This window comes from Budorcas taxicolor, chromosome 4 (assembly GCF_023091745.1).
Source record: "Budorcas taxicolor isolate Tak-1 chromosome 4, Takin1.1, whole genome shotgun sequence".
Lineage (NCBI taxonomy): Eukaryota > Metazoa > Chordata > Mammalia > Artiodactyla > Bovidae > Budorcas > Budorcas taxicolor.
Window position 1 is genome coordinate 71170616 of NC_068913.1, and position 19534 is coordinate 71190149.

Below are 19534 nucleotides of genomic sequence, written 5' to 3' on the forward strand. Positions count from 1 at the left end.
GTTCTGTTTTTATTGCCCAGTGTTCTGTTTTTGCTAGTTTAACTTACAGGTGCAAGTACATTGTTTAAATCTTTCACAAGCTGGCTAGTTTAGAGTGTTATTTTCTTTCTTTACCTTCTTTTAACCACATATGCCTCTCAGGACAAGAAACATAAGGAGATGATTATTTTTGGTAATTTTGAAGATGTTGATCATGACGTGGATAGAATAGGAAAACTAATTTAGAATATAAAAATTAATATATGCAGTAAAAACAACTAAACAGATTTAAGTTGTATTCAGAAAGTAAGCTTATTGGTGGTTTATGACATTGTACTCCATTCCATTTTTTGTTGTTTGTAAAAAACACATCTCACATGGGTTATTTTTTCAGTGTATAAGTGGTGTTAACCTTCGTGAACCCACAGTGCTTCCAAGGATATCAATGTGCAGTTTTTTGTGTATGTTTAGCCACACTTAAAATTTAGAATAGTAGGCAGAAACCAACACAATGTTGTAAAGCAGTTATCCTCCAATTAAAAATAAATAAATTATTAAAAGAAAAAAATGCACTAACAAGGAAATGAATAAAAATCTAGTACAGAAGAAAAAATTAGAAAAGCAAACCAGAGGAGCTTGCTGCTCTCTAAGGAGCAAGATAGTTCTTAATTTTTATGTCTAGAATTCATACTAAGAATTTTGACATTGCTTTCCTAAAGAGACTAAGGCTAATTAACATACACTGCCAGGTTTTTCTCCCCAGTTGTGATTCTTCTACATCATAACTAATATTGCCTGCTGAAATAGAAAGAATAGTCAATTGTGTGTACATGTAGCCATGTGACATAAACAACTTGCTATTCTTTAACAGAGCTCACATATGGGACACAGAAATGAGGTTGGTCTTTGGATAACATCATCATCAAGACGGCAGAAAGCAAAGTAGAAAATGCCTCTTGTTCCCAGGACTGCCAGAGCGCTGGCTCTGTTGCCTCTTCACAGCAGTGAGATTTAATGAAATGCCCACGATGCACATCTCGGGAGCAATGCATCTTGCGCACGGTGGGGGTCTCTCTTCCCCTCCTGCGCTCCTGTAACTCCCATTAGTGTTAATGGGGGTTTCACCAAGTGCATCGAGGGGAAGAAAGACCCCAAAGTGATAAGGATTATGTGTTAGAAATCACCATATACTTTTTTTTTCTCCTTCTCCCCCCGACCCCACCTTTTGAAAATCTACTGAATGAAAAACTGTTCTGAGAGAATCTGAAAAAGGGAAGAGCAGGCAGCAGGCTGAACAGCTGAAGAACCCACTGGGATGCTCCAGCTAAGCCAGAACTTCTCTTGTTTTTAGCCCAAGTTTTCTTTCTTCAACCTTTTGGGGTTGAGCCTAAGGCTGAGCAGCATGGGGAACACACAGGAGCCTCCACAGGGGTAACCAGCTATTTAGATCCTTTTACCTCCTGGCCAGTGGCTGTCGGGGAGGGCCTCGCCTGTGAAATGATGTCATCCTCTCTTTGCTCTAATTCCTTGACTTTTAAACTGACACTGACGGACTGCACAGGGCGCAACATTTGACCCAGTTAGCAGTTGATTTAATCTGACTAGAATGTTTCAACTTCTAAATCCCTATTTGTCTAAATAAGTGGTTTTTAAAGGAAATCAGTCACTTTATTATTAAGTAATTTTTTTCTAAAAAAATTTTGACAATGTTTGAAGTGATCTGTCCAGCCAGAGTGCCCTCTAGTGTCCATTCATAGAATTTCCTTAATACATGCTTTGAGGGGAAAAATGTAATAAGGGTGGCCACAGAGCATTCTTAGTTCTTGGTTGGATTCCCAGGCATGTGTATGCCCCTGCTGGCTTCAGTGATGAGTGCCCACATGCAAGAGCGAAGTCAATAAGGTGTCTGTCTCTCTGTCTCCCTCCTTCCTTCTCTCCCATCTTTCTTTTTCCCCTTTTTTTAATCCTTAGAAAACAAGGGAAAAAAAATTTTTTTTCTGGTTGTATATTCTGGTCCTTATTTATAATATAAATATAATGGAAAAGTAGTGTCTTACTTCCTAAATAAACTCTGTATTATTCAGATATTCTTTTGAGCTTAAAAAAAAGTTTCAGATACTAAAAAGAATTTTTTAATTTCTTAATTTATTTTTAAAAATATTTTAAATAAACCTAAGACTTTGTGTAAATCACAAACTATGTGTAATAAGATGAATGCCTCCATGACATGCTAATATGACCAACTGTGTTGGAATTGCCAAGCAGCCTGATATTTGAGAGCCATATAACAAAACTAAGATGACAACCCCGATCCACCATGCATCTCCACAGTTATCCCCTCAGAATTCAAAGATGACATTCCAGTGATGGAAGTTGTCAGCACGTGTATGTTCTGCCTGGTTAGTGAATACACGGACATCTTATTGATATTACTTGCATTCTTTTTGCATTAACTCATCAAAACTCAATTATCATGAAATTAAAAACAGGAAACAGTTCTCAGTGTAACAAAAGCAGCCAGTGTATTTAACTCTGCGCTGTTTCAGGCAACCCACATTGTATAAGTGACAAAGCATTTATTACCCAGTTTATTGTGGTATTACAGAATGGAGAGCGCTAAATAATCAATCAGTTAATGGTCTGTATGGCAGTTTGAGCACATCACATCCATTGTGCTTATGCTGTGAGAAGGATGAGCTGATAACTCCAGTGTATGTTGCATGTTTATTCAGAGTCTAATGTCCTAAACTAGGGCTGACAGAAATCTTGAAAAATGCACCTTCAACACTGGCAATTTCAAAGTTGCTAAAATATTTTGGAAATAACTTTGAGAGGCTTTGGGTACAAAAGTCCTCAAAAATAAGAGACAAAATTATCTGTTAGATTACTTTCAGTTTATTCTCTTCCTTTAACTAGCTTTGCATTTTAAAAAACTTAAAAAAATTTTTTTGTGTTATCTTGTTTGTTTATATTTGTATCTTATCTCCTTTATTATTATTATTCTTATGCTCAGTGCTTATTTCTGCAGTTTCAGTACTAATTCTGTCCAGTGCTTATTTCACAGCCTGTTTATCACATCTCATGCATAGGGCTTCCCCGGTGGCTCAGAGGTTAAAGCGTCTGCCTGGAATGCAGGAGACCCGGGTTCGATCCCTGGGTTGGGAAGATCCCTTGGAGAAGGCAATGGCACCCCACTCCAGTACTCTTGCCTGGAGAATCCCATGGAGGGAGGAGCCTGGTAGGCTACTAGTCCATGGGGTCGCAAAGAGTCGGACACAAAGAGTCGGACTCGGACACGACTGAGTGACTTCACTTTCACTTTCATGCATATTGCTTATTATGCAGGAAGGCTGACTTACATTCAAAACATGTTGCAGGTGACCTTAAGTTTGTTATAGAAAATAAGTGGGAAGTAACTTAGGTGCTAGTTTGAAGAAACTTACTGCAGTTGCAAGTTTTAGGTAAGAACAAGAGAGGGAGAGAGGAAAAAAGACATTCAAAATAGATCTTTTTGAAAAGGGTCCTTAGATGAGAGCAAGAAGTAGGATTCTTGTGTGGATGTAATGAAGTGTTCTTTTAATGAGGACAGATTTTTTTTTTTTAAGACCGTTTTGGCCCTTTAATTACTATTGGTTCATTTAAAAATGAGGGCCCATTACAGGAAAATTAACTCTTGTTTTCTCTTTCTTTTTCCCAGGAGATAAAAGCACCGATTATGCTAATTTTTACCAGGGTTTGTGGGACTGTACAGGAGCTCTTTCTGATGAATTGTCATTTAAACGTGGTGATGTGATTTACATTCTTAGCAAGGTAAGCAGATACAGCAGTATGACAACTGTAAAGGGTGAATACAAAGCTGGATTTTTATCCATTTGGATTGAGGACACTGGGGAAAAATGCCAACTGGAATTCTTCTAGATCCCTGTTAACAATTGGGAGTTCACCATAATTAATTATTTTGTCAAGTGAAATATAATCAAATTTTAAACACAATCAGATAACAGGATTCAACTTAACAGTGTGTTTACCTATCACTTCAGCCTTTGGCTCCCATCCACATACTGCCTTCTCCAGAAACAATATACTTATGTGAAAGTTAACATTGTAAGGTATTAGGTTATTTATTATGTTTTTCTTTCCTCTTCCTTTTTATTCTTCTGTGTGCTTATTCTGATTTTGTCTGCCATTCACTACTGGAAACACTGTGTTTATAGAACAAGTTTTTCATCTTTATGTAAATACATCGGGTGTTCCGACAATTTAAAAGTAATACTCTTCTATTCAGACAGGTGTAGGTAATTTTTTAAGTTTAGCATAATTGTATTTGTAAACATAATAGCAAAGTGTATTGCTATGAACTCATCCTCATGTATTAAAAAAATCATTGTTTCTGCCTCTTAAGATACTAGATTATTCAAAATCTTTCTGTCCTTAGATCTATCTAAAAGTCGAGGTTCTTAATTGATTACACTTCTAAAGATATGTGTGAGTTCCTTTAGTTTTCATATTTTAACTTTGCCTGCTATAATATGGGGATTAAAAATATCTCCCTCAGTCTGCTTCATGACGCCACTTTAGAAACAAACAATATATAGAAACTATTTAAATATAGGTAGAGAAACATTACATAAATTTTAAGTTTAGAAGTTTAGTGTTCTTTGTTGATTCAGTTCAGTTCAGTCGCTCAGTCCTGTCTGACTCTTTGCGACCCCAGGAACCACAGCACGCCAGGCCTCCCTGCCCATCACCAACTCCCGGAGTTCACCCAAACACATGTCCATTAAGTCAGTGATGCCATCCAACCATCTCATCCTCTGTCGTCCCCTTCTCCTCCTGCCCTCAATCTTTCCCAGCATCAGGGTCTTTTCAAATGAGTCAGCTCTTCGCATCAGGTGGCCAAAGTATTGGAGTTTCAGCTTCAACATCAGTCCCTATTAGAGAAATATTTTTTACCTTTCGGCAAGGTAGTGTGGCTTATTAAATACGGAAGAGAATTTGGAAATAAGATCACTTATTGAATTTAAACACTAGTTGACTGGTGTGTAAAATCGTACACAGAGAATCATAGAACATTTGAGTGAGAGACCTTTGGGCTTGTGTCTGTCCTCGGTTTCACAGATAAGTGAACTTGCGTCAAGAAAGTGCCAGAGCCAGTCCTTTAACCAGGCATCTTGACTCCCAGACCAGGGATTTCTGCTCTTGTATTTTGTCTAGTGCTTTTATCAATCTTCCTACCTTTTCCCCTCTCTTCTCCCCCACTCCCCTTCTTTCCTTACTTGTATTTAATTTGTAACCATCATAAAGTACCTAAAATATGCAAGGGCCCATTCTAGGCACCAGGAATTCAAAAGAAATGAGATATAAAAATCTATAGATTACTGGATGGAGAAGACAATGGCAACCCACTCCAGTACTCTTGCCTGGAAAATCCCATGGACGGAGGAGCCTGGTAGGCTGCAGTCCATGGGGTCGCTATGAGTCGGGCACAACTGAGCGACTTCACTTTCACTTTTCACTTTCATGCATTGGAGAAGGAAATGGCAACCCACTCCAGTGTTCTTGCCTGGAGACTCCCAGGGACAGGGGAGCCTGGTGGGCTTAGCAGTAGCAGCAGCAGCAGAATACTGGATGAAAATAGTAAGTAAATACAGTCAGCTGTGATCATTGCTAGCTCAGGTGCTCAAGTAAGACCTGTTCCTTATTTCTCACAGTCCTCTGCTCACTAGTGTGTAAGTGTTTTGTTTTTTTAGAAGGATGCTTTCAGTTCTTGGAAGCTATAAACAGTCATGTCACAACCGTTGGACTAAGCCTACTACAGAGCATTCAATAGTCCTGTGTTAAAATCACAGCTTTTTGAGTCAGTTACTTAATATAGAAAGCAAACTGATTAGTTTCAGTTCTTGACAAGAAACTTTCTTAGAATCATTCCTCAAATTTACTTAGCTCACAGTTTCTTTCACCAGTTTAGCTGCATAAAATTCAATTGTGTGTAAAATTGCATATAAAATTAAAAGGTTGATTAGCTTCCACTTGGAATTTCAGACTATAGGGATAAATGGCATGCAGCCATTATATTTGTGTGGTAAGATATGAAACTTACAAAGCCCATGTGGGTTTGTTCTTAAAGTTTTCTTTATGAACCAAGTTGTCTTTGTTGCTGAAAGCCTCTGAGTACCAGCCCCTGGGACAAGCTGTGAAGCAAGCAGCGCCCCCATAGGCTTGTCTTATTTCTGCCATTGCCTCAGAAAATCATTTTCTGTGAATGTGAAATTGAAAGTACAGTTATGGGTGTGTATCATATATGTAGGATTTGGGGGGAAGTCATTCCTTTTCTCCCAAACCTGTTCTATGGAGATGGTAATTTTAGGTAGTGTTAGTGGTGATGAGCCTGCCTGCCAATGCAGGAGACATAAGAGATGCAGTTGCCACCCCTAGGTTGGGAAGACTCCCCTGGAGGAGGACACAGCAACCCACTCCAGTATTCTTGCCTGGAGAATCCTGTAGACGGAGGAGCCTGGTGGAATACAGTCCATAGGGTCGCACAGAGTTGGACACGACTGAAGCGACTTAGCACACACACGCGTGCACGTCGTACAGCTAAGTTAAGTGGTTAAAGTCCAGCTCATAAGAATATTGTTGTTGTTCAGTTGTCAGTTGTGTCCGGCTCTATGTGACCCCATGGACTGCAGCACTCCAGGCTTCCCTGTCCTTCACTGTCTCCTGGGGTTTGCTCAGACTCATGCATAGGGAGAATATTCTCCCATCTAAAATTTCTAAATGCTGTTATTTAGGCTGACCAAAAATACTTCCTTTATCAACCTTTCACACAGTTTAAAGTTCCACTGTCAGCATTTCCTGAGATGTCTTCTGGAGGTGGGCATTTTTTCCTGGAACTCATTTTGTTTTTTGAAAGAAGAGACGAGACTTTGTTAGCTAGCACGTTGTCACCATTGGCTGGATGAGTAAATACTCGTATTTACCCAGCTGTGGACCTAGTAGAATCAACCAGGCTGGTCTTAGTGAGGGTGAAAGAAAGGACACTTAGTTTTCTCTCAATGGAATTTGAACACATTCAGGGCTATTAATGAGCATCTTAGCTATTTGTTGTCAGGTTGCTTTGAGGTTCAGGATATATTTGTGAAGAGTTTTACTTCCCCATTTGGCTTTGGGTGAGTTCAGATAGGAACCTCTGGTGATTCTCTAATTTTATATTTGCTTTGTCTTCCAATTTTTATCACAATTTTGGCCAACGTAGACCATAATTTAATATCATAAATTTATTTAATATGTGAATGATGACAGCAGTTTGAGTGCTGAGTATCATTATAAATTCAGATCTCAAGGTCCTTAGTAGAGAGAAAACATTGCTCAAAAGGACTTGTTTCTCGATCAGGGTGGAGCTGATGCTATGTATTAATAGTTTTTTTTAAAGTACAGTAGATAATACAAATCACTAGCATTATTATATACCTAGAAGTTTGTTTAATCTTTCTCAGAGTTATATTTAGATTTCGTGGTGGTGAAATGAAATTTTACTATTTAAATTTATTTTTTACACCATCTAGTGGCTCAGAATGAGTGGTGCAGGTAATTGCAGCTAATGTGCACAAGCAAAATGATGTCATAAATCCAACTTTAAATCTAGCTATGGGTTATTACTTTCCTATCTCATGTCAATAAAGTGTAAGCATTAATCATGAAAATTCTTTTCATCATTCTGAATTAAATGTAAAAATTGTATACTTAAGGAAGAATGCATTTTAAGGAGTCTAACAATATTTATAGAGCCATAAAAAATGTGTACTTAGTTAAAAAAATTAGTTCCATGACTTGCCTAATAAAAAATATCATTTAAAAGATTTCAAAGAAATACAAGTTGCTTTCTGTAATTAACTGATCTGTAGTTTGCAGTATATAATTATCATTGATTTGACTTACCCCCTGGAAGATTGTCAGTTCTGAAAACAGTCTTTTAAAAAAGGCACACAAGAAAAGATTCATTCTTTTCAATATAAATAGTTAGGCAAATCAAGAAATAAAATGGCACATACTATAATAAAGAGTATTTTAATTTTTTAAATATAATGACAAAACAATTAAGCTAGTTTGACAATCAGGCTTGCTTTATTAAAATTCTCTAATATAGTTTGATTTTAAAATTCAGCCTTTTCAGGTTTGTTTTTTTTTTCCTGTTACTTCAAGGAAGCCTCGATGGGATATCTGCTGTGGGTAATTTATTTATTTCAAGCCTCTTTTGAGAGTTATACAAATCTTAGCTTTGTTTCTTTTTTTCTTCTGGTGAAAATCAAGTGTTACAATAAAGAAGGAAGAGAAGGCAGATACTCTGCCCTTTCCCCTTCCCTTTTTAACATTTTCCAATTAGTAGCTGTCACATGACCCCTGGCTGAGCCAGCCCTCCTTCAAAGTGTCTGGCATTTTCTTAGTTTTAACCTTTGAACCTCACTAATAATAAATTCAAATACTGCTTGCCTAAAAACACAAGACTGTAACTTATTGCTTACAGTTCTTTTCATTATAAGAATTCTGCTGGTTTTTTTTAATGTGTTAAAGCATTTTATGTACTTCAGTAGTTCAATGGAGATTTTGAAATCTTTTTCCCTCCTCCCTAAAGTGAAAGATATTTATAGGGACAAATGAAATATGTAATTTTTATGAGATGGTTAGGTAGCATGACCAACTCAATGGACATGAACTTGAGCAAACTCTGGGAGACAGTGGAGGACAAGGAGCCTGGTGTGTGCTATAGTCCATGGGGTCGCAGAGTAGGACACGACTTAGTGAATGAACAACAGTGATAACTGCCTTGTTAGTGAAGTTATTCTGAAACACAAAGCCTAGTTTCAGATTTATTAGATGGGGAAAATAATATTAGAGGTTGAAAATCTTTTTATTTTTTTATTATTTTTATGAATCAGTTTGTTTAAAATTGTGCTAAATCCTTCTACTGGTTTGCATTTCAATTTTGTTATCACCTTAAATAGACATAATATCATAATTAATAGTTTTATCCTAAAACTGTATTTATATATAAAGTTTTATAATTTTGATAGCAGGATCCAGGTTACATAGCTGTAGGCATATTCCACAGCCCTGTATACCTCTTGGGTTATGTTATTATACTTGCTGTTCTGGATTTACATTGCTGTTTAGTTTATCTTTCAATCTGTACTCACCAGTAAATTGCTAACCACATTCCTATTCTTACTTTTAAGGCAATAAATTATTTTTGGAGACTTAATGACAGAAGAGCTATGCTTCAGCAGGAAAGAGGCATGCTGCTTTGTCTGCTATTAACAGAAAAATAAAGAGAGTTAAGAACCCTGGAATATTTCATCTTGTTTACGACACGTGTGACTTGGGCTTTTTGAGACATTTTTTATTAAGTCAAAAACCGGAAATGTAGGTTGTCAGTGTTCACTAATATACAGTAAAAGGGCGTTTTTTAGTGTGCCTTGTTTAGAGTTTCAGGCATTGCCTCCCTTTGTATCTATGACTTTTTCCAGTGATTGGTGAATTGTAACTGTCACTGATCATTTGCTTTGCATTGTGAAAATGTGAAGATTCTGTTACTAGGGCTATTTTGGCTTTAGATGCACCAGAAAAATAAATAAAAGGAAAGTCTTGCTGAGCTCTACTGGCAGAGGGAAATGCAGAGTTACTTTTTGGTATTCTTAGTTTTTTCCTTTGTGACTGTCTGACCCGGTGTGCCACAAATAGCAAACTCCTGCAGAAGAGTAACTAGGACATCTCAGTATAGGATATCCGTGGTGACATTGAGCTACTTCCCCAAACGTTATCTGTCGAAGAGTAACTAACATCTCAATATAGGATATATGTGGTGATATTGAGCTAGCCCCCCAAATGTTATCGTGTCTTACAGTCTCTGGGGAAGGAGGAGAAGTATTTGTACATGTTGCTGGTTGTTTGGATCAGATGGTATTTCGTATCTGTGCTGTCCGTCTGGGCATCTTGTGGACTGGGGTACCATGCTGTCTCATGCGCAGGCCCAGCTCTCCCTAGTGGTGATCAGCAGTGTATGGAAACACACTACGTCAGATGTTCTCATTCCACTCCTGGGGCTCCTCTTGTTACCCACTTGCAAAAACCATACTCTAGTACTTCCTGATGTTCTCTTATCCTTCATTCCAGGAAAATGTTGACAGATGAAAGGGGAGGGTGCCTACAGGAGGCAGGCCATCGGGCCCCAGTAGTGGTTTGAGGGGTAAAGGAGAAACCAGAGGGCTATGTCAGAGAGGCAGAGTACCCAGAGATGGCAGTGGAGGGGCTGTATTGGTTTAATTCTGCATCGAATAAGCAAAGGCTTTTCAGGAACAAAACAGAACAACAGTAAAGCAAAGTACCATGTTGTTAATTAAAAAAAAAAAAACTTAAATGGAAAAATCCATGATTTGTTATACACGTCTGCTCTCCACACACAAAAAAATCAAGAGCCCGCTCAGTGTCTCTATGGCACACTCTTACTCTTTGAGATGTCTCCCACCTGACCCCTTTAAAGGTCAGATTCCCTTTGGAACAGCCCATAGTGATCAGGTTGCCTTATGTGTGCTGTGCTTAGTCATGTCCGACTCTTTGCAACCCCATCAACTATAGCCCACCAGCCTCTTCTGTCCATGAGGGTTCTCCAGGCAAGAATACTGCAGTGGGTTGCCATGCCCTCCTCCAAGGGGGTCTTCCCAAACCAGGGATAGAACCCAGGTCTCCTGCATTGCAGGCGGCTTCTTTACCGTCTGAGCCACCAGGGAAACCTAGGATGCTTAGAGCGTGCTCCAAAATGCTGGTTTTTGTTGTCCTGGTATTTTGCTTTACCAGTTAGTGGGAAGGCAGAGGGAGGGGATAAAAAAATACTTATTGCATACCTCCAGTACCCTGTTCTAGGCACTCAACATGTTTTCACTTCTCTGATTCCTATGATAACCCTGTGAAGGGTAAAGTATTAAAATTTTGTAGATGAGAAAACTAATGCTCAGTAAGCTTATTATGTAGATCACCCGAGGATACCAGCTAGGGAGTACCTTCTCCTGGAATCAATGCAGATCTGACGTTGAAGGCTTCTCTCTTTCCATTTTGCTCCACCTAAGTAAGTGGGTGGCCCCACAGGGGCCACCTCATGCGAAGAGTTGACTCATTGGAAAAGACTCTGATGCTGGGAGGGATTGAGGGCAGAAGGAAAAGGGGACGACAGAGGATGAGATGGCTGGATGGCATCACCGACTTGATGGACATGAGTCTGAGTGAACTCTGGGAGATGGTGATGGACAGGGAGGCCTGGCATGCTGCGATTCATGGAGTCGCAAAGAGTCGGACACGACTGAGCAACTGAACTGAACTGAACTGAACTGAAGTAAGTGGGCCATGACTGGGATTATTCGTTTCCTTCTCCCAACTCATTGAGGTTGATACTGTGTCTTAAGTATTTTTGAGTCCTAATATCTAACATCATGACAGATAGATGTTTATTATATGTTTATGAAAATACAGTTAAAATAGGAAATAATCCTGAACTTCTTGAAAGAATTTAGAATCATAGAAATAGGGGAACCTTAGTGCTAACTTTATAGATCTTGAGGCTCCACATAATTGGAGGAAAATAAATAAAAGACGAATGGAAAAAAGACTGCCTCTGTGGAAATCTTAAAAGACAATGGAGTTTCTGCACTTGAACTTCCTGAGCTTCTTGGCAGTCAGACTGGAAAGGGGAGAGAGCTAACAAGGAGCTAATGTTAATCGTAAAGGAGGACGCTTGGCTTTTCCCAGCACTGGCTACTTAAAAATATCAGATGAATTTCTAGAATCTTCACTGATTATCTGACTACAACAACTTTATGTAATAAGAATGACAGTGTCAGATATTACCCTCAATCAAAAAAATTTATAGTAAATATAAAATAACAAGAGATTCCATAGAGGTAATTCTGTGAAGGGCTTCCCAGGTGACTCAGTGATAAAGAATCTGTGTGCCAGTGTAGGAGATATGAGTTCGGTCCCTAGGTTGGTGAGATCCCTTGGAGAAGGAAACAGCAACCCATTTCAGTATTGTTGCCTGGGAAATCCCATGGACAGAGGAGCCTGGGGAGCTACAGTTGATGAGGTTGCAAAAGAGTCGGACATGACTTAGCAACCCAAAAAAAAGAGTTCTGTGAGGGTCCAAGTGTATAATAAAGAGACAGTAATTTATGTTAAGTATCTAACTGAATTATTATGGAGTCTCAAAAGTGATATATATGTGAAAAAATTCTTCCCTTAAAGAACTTGGAGATTGCCTAAGGTCACATACCTGGTTAGTAACAAGCTGGAGACTGGATCTTCTGAAAAAATAATCACAAGAAAAAGAAACAGAAAAAACAGCAGACTTTCCCTCAGATGTGCCACACTGTTTCTGCCTTTTAGGCTTCCGTCAGTACTTATAGTAAATTCAACTGAAGCTATTTCTTCAAACTGTGGTCCCAGTTCTGCAGGGAAATAGGTATCTTTCTTTCTGCAAGTGAAGTTTAGGCTCTCTAAACAAGATATCCTGTACAGCACATTGGAAAATGTGATAGGCAACAGCCAGCCATAAGTAGAAACAACAAACTTCATACTGTGAAGCTAAACACACAGTCCAACTCTCACATCCATACATGACCGCTGGAAAAACCACAGCCTTGATTAGATGGACCTTTGTTGGCAAAGTAATATCTCTGCTTTTTAATATGCTGTCTAGATTGGTCATAACTTTCCTTCCAAGGAGCAAGTGTCTTTTAATTTCGTCATCACTAAAACTCTTCAAGTATGTCCCATGTACACAAAGAAATGATACTCCTATTGGAAATGACACATCTTAAGAAAACATGTAGGACAGTCAACTGGTGTGTCATCCAAAATGAAGAGAAAGCATGTTTCATCATGCAGTAAATATTTATTGAACATCATTTACACATCCTGGAGTGTGGGGCACACAGACCAAGGGTAAAACATTGCCATGATCTCAGTGAGTTTGTACGTTTTAGTTGGAGGGACAAAGCTAAAGTACATAAACTCCACTGAGGAATAAATACTCAGCTTGAAATGGGGGATATAAGTATGGATTAGATAATTCAAAGAAAAATTGATGAAATCTGGATAACCTGAGTCAGGCTTTAGTCACTAGATAGATTTTGGATGAGGGAGGGGAGACGTCGCCTGGGAAGGGAGCAACACATCCAGAGGCGGGGTGAGTACAGCGTGGAAAGTGGGGCTTCAGGACCAGAGCGATGAGAGGAGGATGTGGCTACATCCACATCCACACCCTTTCATCCCACGGGGTAGGAAGAAAGCAAGCTGAGGGGTTTGTAGTTAATGCATTGGACGGGGCAGTGGTTAGTATACATTCTTGAGCAGCCAAGTAAGCTGACAAAAGCAATTTCTAGGAAGAATAGAGAAGCAGAGTTGACGACACAGTGATCCAGGGTAAGGTGATGAAGGTCTGATCTAGAACAGTTAACAGAGTCGAGTATTGTTGGTGTATACACTGAGTGCCAAGGCCACCTGCTGCTGAGCGTGATTTGCTTTTTCTTTGCCTAAAATATCTACAAATCATCAGTCTGCATGTCAGTTTTTACTTTATCGTATTGTAAATGTTGACTGGGTAGAAATTTGAATTAAATGTGTCTTGACTCTGGAACATAAACTAAAATTGATCACAGAAATTAAGTCCTTACTATCACCTTTCTTGCTTGTCTGCTATCTCTCTTACTTTAAAAATGGATTTGCAATGCCTGGAGAAAAAAATAGGAATTCCTTGAATTAGAGTAACTCAGGCTCACAGCTGCATAGTAAATTATAAAGTAATGAGGTTGGTTTCCATAAGTTGCTAAGAGACTTAGGGTGTTAAAGCAGGTTCATAAATGGTGATTTTCAAACATAATGGAGGAGCTTAGAGATTGTTAGTGTCCATTTCCTCATTTAAGGAATGAGGTTAGGAGACTAAGAGTCAAGCAATTAATGTGTAGATAATAATAGTAAAATGTCAAGGTTGTCAAGTGCCTGTTGTGCATTTTAAAAGAACTTTTGAAATGATGGATGTACAAGAAATGATTCTTATAAAGTTTCTAATCGGAAACAGTAAAAAGGAAGAGATTGCAGAGGTAGCCTTAAAGAAAAATATTTCCATATTTTAAATAGTTTTCTAGTTTTCATGATACCACAGTGTTCACAAACAATTTGAAAAATTGAAAGTCACAGTGAATAGTTGGAACAACAATGGTAAAGTCCACTCATTCTGAAACTCAGTGTAGTTTATATTTTGTGAGTAAAATTACCTTTATTTCTGCATAAGACTGGTATGCTTTTAAGCACAGATATATGTTTGGAGAAAGGAATATAGTCTTTTAACCTTTCTAACACCTGTTGCTTTCAGACAGATTGGTAACTCCTTTCTGAAAGGGGTGGTACATCACAAAATCTTATTAATGTTCCAAGTTTCTGTTAAGGCAGCATTCTTTTACCATATGGTTTGTAGAAAGTGGATTAGCATGCTTGAGAAATGAGAATCATGGTGCTGAAAAGGATTTAAGGAAATGCTGGGGTCTTACTGGGGCAAGGGGGGTTCTTATTTAAGTGTAAAATAAAACACCAGCAGAGAGAGAAGATGTAGTTAATGATTAAACACGGACATACCTTTGCTATTGTGTTGGATAAAGTCTCTTTTTTTTTAAAATCAAAACTAGTTCTTTTTTTCCTACCTTTTTACATAATCACCTTAATTTATTGCTTAATAATGATTATTTGAGGCATAAAATTTCAACTACAAAATAAAAACTCTTTTAATGATGGAAAAACTGAAAATGGAGGCATTGGATCACAACTGTTCAGTGTTGCTTTCTCATTATTTTCTCAAATTATTGGGCAAATTTGGTGCTTTTGCTTCTGTGACTGCCACATTACATTTTTGCCTTGAAGCCATCCATTTTACAGATATTGAATTTCTTTTGAGTACTATTTTTATACACTAAGCATCACTACACCTCTGGATCTTGATAGCATTACTGTGCGAGGAGAAAGAAGCTTTGTGTTAGTAATTACCTAACATTGTCAGAAGCTGACTGCAGGCCTCTTTCTAGTGATAACAGAATAACCGCATAATGTAGCTTTATAGCACATGATTAATAGAAAATAATTACACGTCCTACAAAGGGATGCAATATTTCTTATAAATTGACTAGAATGGTTTCCTGTAGATTAAAGGACTCTTCATTATTTTATCAGTCCTCCTGAAGTACAGTCACTTGCCTATGTTAGCATTTCAGTTGATGTTAAGAGCCGCAGCGGGTGAAGGATACCAGATGGCAGACCTTCTTGTACCTGAGATCTCGTTCGTGTGCCATCAAGATGACATGGTGCTCCCTAACCTTTCAGAGATGTAGATGGCAGCTTGGTATGATTTTTGTCTCTCTATTTTTTGTTTATTAACAAGATGAGGTTTGAGGGCTGTTTTTTTTTTTTTTTCATGACCCACCTGTGACTTTTAAACCAGTACTTCAGTTAGTATGTGGACAGCGAGACAACATTGTATGTATTGTATTATTTTCCACTGTAAGTAATACATCGTTCATAATCACATTTGTTTGGGGGCAGCAAACAGGGAAGGCAGAGGAAGGCATATTTTCTTCCTGCCAAGGAAATCGTGTGTGCTCTTGAATCTGCAGCCTGAAGTTTAGGATACCATACTCCAAGAAGCATCTTCATTCCAATTTATAGGCTGCAAATGGTTTAATTGGGATTCATGTTGCTCAGGAGGCTCATACAGAGGATAGTAATGATAAAAGTAAAAGCTTCTGTGTTTGCAGTCTCACCGACATACTCTAATGGCTGCAGTGTAAATCCATAAATTTGCCTACTAGATTTTTACCTCACTATATTTTATCTTACCTCTTAATTCCACACAGGAGTACTGTATGGAATTCTTTACAAATGTAGAGTAATAAACATTCTGGTTTTTTATTTTTACTCTCTTCTGATTTAAACCTATGATATTTTAGAGAACTTCTACAGGGTGTGTATTTCATAGGCTTTTCAGTTATTTTAAATTAATTAAGTGAAGCATTTAGGATTATTTTAGCCTAAAACTTATATTTTTCCTAGAATGTGACTTTTAAGGGATGTGTTTACAGCTGAATAAACTCTTCTGATGTTTACTAGTATACTCTATTTAATGAATCTTCTCAGTTACTGTCATGTAAAATTCTCTCATGTGTGAAGTCCTTTGTTGAAGTGATTTGTTGGAAGTCAGTTTCTTAAATTTGAATGTGAGTGAGCTTTTTGAGAACAATAATACATACTTAATTGAGAGTACAGATTATAATTCAAAGCAGAATATTATAAAGTAATATGAATTTTCTGGTTTATAACTTGAATCTAAACATTGAAATCCAGATTGCAGGTTATTCTCTGAAGGCAGGATTGAGTCATACTATACTGTCTCACTAAATGTATTCTATTTCTGTTTCTACCCTTTGGGGGCCTAGTTCCTTTACACTTTCCAGTAATCAGTTGGAAAAAACTTAGATGGGCATTGGATAAGAGCTTTCACACTTAGACTTACTCTGTTAAGTATTCATTTTGAAATCTTACACTGTGGGCCTTTGGCCTCTGCAAGGTGAAATACATTTGTTTTGTTAAGCGTTAGGCTCTAATTGTATTCATTGCCTTAAAAATTGAAAAGGGCAGTTTTATTAGGTACCTATTAGGATATAATGGTTGCTATAATGGTTGCTAATCATAGCTTTCAGTAAGCTGGTATTTTCTTCTGATAAATATATTCTGCACAGATTATAGTCATCATCATTGAGTTCTGGGCTTCAAACTATTTTCATTGTTTAGAGAATTTTGTCAACTAAGTTCATACTATCATGAAACTTTTGAACTTAAAATCTTGAGTCTACTGTTTCAGAAACCAGAACTGTGCCTTCATTAGAATCAGGTCTTCCCTCCCTCTCTCCAGCCTTTTCCTCCCATCTTATTGTTACAGAAAAAACCTAATTCTGATACACCCCATTGTTTTAAAAGTATTTATGGATTTTAATCCTGTAAACTCTTTATTGATAGACTACATATCAGTACACACCTAGGAATTTCTGCATTTGTATGGAAGAATTGTATGATTTTCCTTTCTGATGGTCAATAGCATAGTTCGTCATCAATACAATACAATAGTTAGTCATCAATACAAACATTAAGTCTATCCTGGGTATTAACATTCCCTCCCCACATATAACTTGATATGCATATGCACATTTATCTATGACTCAGATGTTGGAAATCATAGCCTATTGAATTACTTTGGGGATTGATTTTAAAAATTTATCTTCTATGAAAAATTAAATTTGGGTCCTATGGTGCTTTTTCAGAGTATTGCTTTCGGAAGATATTATTCTTGAAACTTGTAATTCATTTTGCTTTGTTTGTATCTCACTAAACATAAATAAATTTGAGATAAAAATACATTAGTCAGTCTGGCAGACAGATGAACATTAGGTACAGTTTTCACAATGCCTGGAGCCAGTGGTGTGTCTTCAGTGGAGCAAAGGTAAGAAAACGAGGCCCAGGTTCAGCTCACAAGCAAAATAAACACAAAAGTGACTCATCAGTCACTCTTTTTTACAGCTGGATTAATATTTTGCCGTTATAACTTGCAATACTTTTATTTCCTGTTGATCCTCCCCATAAGGGTGAATCTAATGCCACCTTGAAATTCCTTCTACTCATCCTTTACCTAATGCAGTTTGTGATCAATCAGAGGAACAATAAATGCCTTTAGGAAGCTTCTGAAAAGGAGCCCTTTTGTGAATTCTGTTGGAAAGCCGGTTTGGGGATATCTTATTAGTGTTTCCTAATTCTCTAATTTATCTGTTTAAAATGGCTACACTGATGTATTACATTTTCCTGAGAAAGAGCATACCTCTACATTCTCAATCATTTTTGGTCGTATGAGTTTAACTAGAAATTAAGTCATTTATTGTGAAAGGAAAAATAAAAAGGCTGTCCTTGCCAGATGATAAGCTTCTTGAAGGCAAAGCCAGTTTCTCAAGGATCCTGGCAGTGATCTTGGAGCCTCTAACACTGTGGTTTGCATATAAAAAGGTGTCCCCCAGGCTGTATGTGTATGTGTGTGTATGTGGTTGTGTGTGTGCGAGAGAGAGAGAGAGAGAGAGAGAGAGAGAGAGAGAGAGACAGACAGACAGACAGACATGGGGAGAGAGAAGGGAAAGGGGCCCAGAGAGCCGACCTCGTTATGTAGTTTCATTTACCAGGTTCCTATCCTAAGTGACTAATTCTGTTCTACACCAGGAAATAAACAGGCTTTGTCTTATATGTTAATTTAAATCTTCGCCTAATAGCATTTTTCAAGTGTCCGGAAACAAAAAAGATTAAAATGTTTCAATTTGCAGCTAAAGCTCTTATAACTTTATAAAAAGAAATAACATTTCTAAGAAGTTGCATACAAATGACATTGTACTTGCACCAGTCTAAAGGTTAATATTGCATATTGTTTTCAATTAGGAATACAATAGATATGGCTGGTGGGTAGGAGAAATGAAGGGAGCCATTGGCTTGGTGCCGAAAGCCTACATAATGGAGATGTATGATATTTGAGAGTCCTGGGTAAGTACATTTTAATCCAATATTCTGTAATAGCTCATATGTTCTCTTGGTCTCTGGGTTATGAGTCTTTGCTTTTTTAAAAGTCTTTGTAGTTTTCTGATAACACAAAGATTATACTCCCAAATCATTATCTTGTTTTACAAAATTTTAAAATAACTTCATAGAATTTACTTTGGAAATAGATTACTTAGAGAAAGTCCCTTTGTTAATAACCAGCTGTTTTCACAACCTCCTCCTCTTTAGTAAAATACCACTCTTACGGTCTTTCTGAGGAGCTGAATTGACAAAATATTGAGTAAACATTCATTTTCTTTCCTTGGCTAAACATGTAATTTTTTTTCTAGGCAGGGAAAATCAACATTTTGTCTGAAGAGAAAAAATGCAGCTTTCTCTTTCTGCTCGCAAAAAAGGAAGATTCCTCTGCTAGTCTGCAAATCTTTTGGATTAAGAATCATTGTAAAAGCACGAATGGCAGTTCATAACCTTTTTTTGTTTTGTTGGGCATCATTTGTCTTTGTTGTTTTATGCATTCATTATAATATTCCTCTGCTGTGAAATTAAATGAAGACTATTAATGTAAATTAGAAGTAAACAGTAAAGTTACACCTGTTGCTATTTTGCAAAGAAATAAATCAATAGTTTTTATTTACTCATGTGATTTAGGTGAGGAATTCAGCACTATTTTGTATGTATCACATAGTCATTGCTACTACTAGTATGAGTTGTAATTTCTCTTAATACTGGATATCAATGTTTTCAGAATGTAAAATATAATTTCAAGAAAATTTGATAGCATATATCTCACAAGTTTTTGGTAAATGCTATCTAAAGAATGTAGCTTTGTTAAAACTTTGTAGATGATTCATCTTAGTATTTATTTTTCACATAGTAATAG

The 19534-nt window shown here is 37.4% G+C and overlaps 1 protein-coding gene and 1 non-coding gene across 2 annotated transcripts in view; both read left to right on the forward strand.

The window, feature by feature from the left end:
* The window catches only part of SKAP2 (src kinase associated phosphoprotein 2), a 165150-nt gene extending 146006 nt beyond the window's left edge, over nt 1-19144 (forward strand). Inside the window, exons 11-13 of the mRNA XM_052638991.1 lie at nt 3677-3789; nt 18538-18639; nt 18984-19144. Of these exons, the coding sequence (XP_052494951.1) occupies nt 3677-3789; nt 18538-18630 (206 nt within the window). The 3' untranslated portion in view covers nt 18631-18639; nt 18984-19144. The remainder of the gene's footprint in view (nt 1-3676; nt 3790-18537; nt 18640-18983) is intronic.
* Nucleotides 3073-3145, forward strand: TRNAS-GGA (transfer RNA serine (anticodon GGA)). The gene has a single exon. It is a non-coding gene; the product is annotated as a tRNA-Ser (tRNA).
* Nucleotides 19145-19534: the final 390 nt, after the last annotated feature.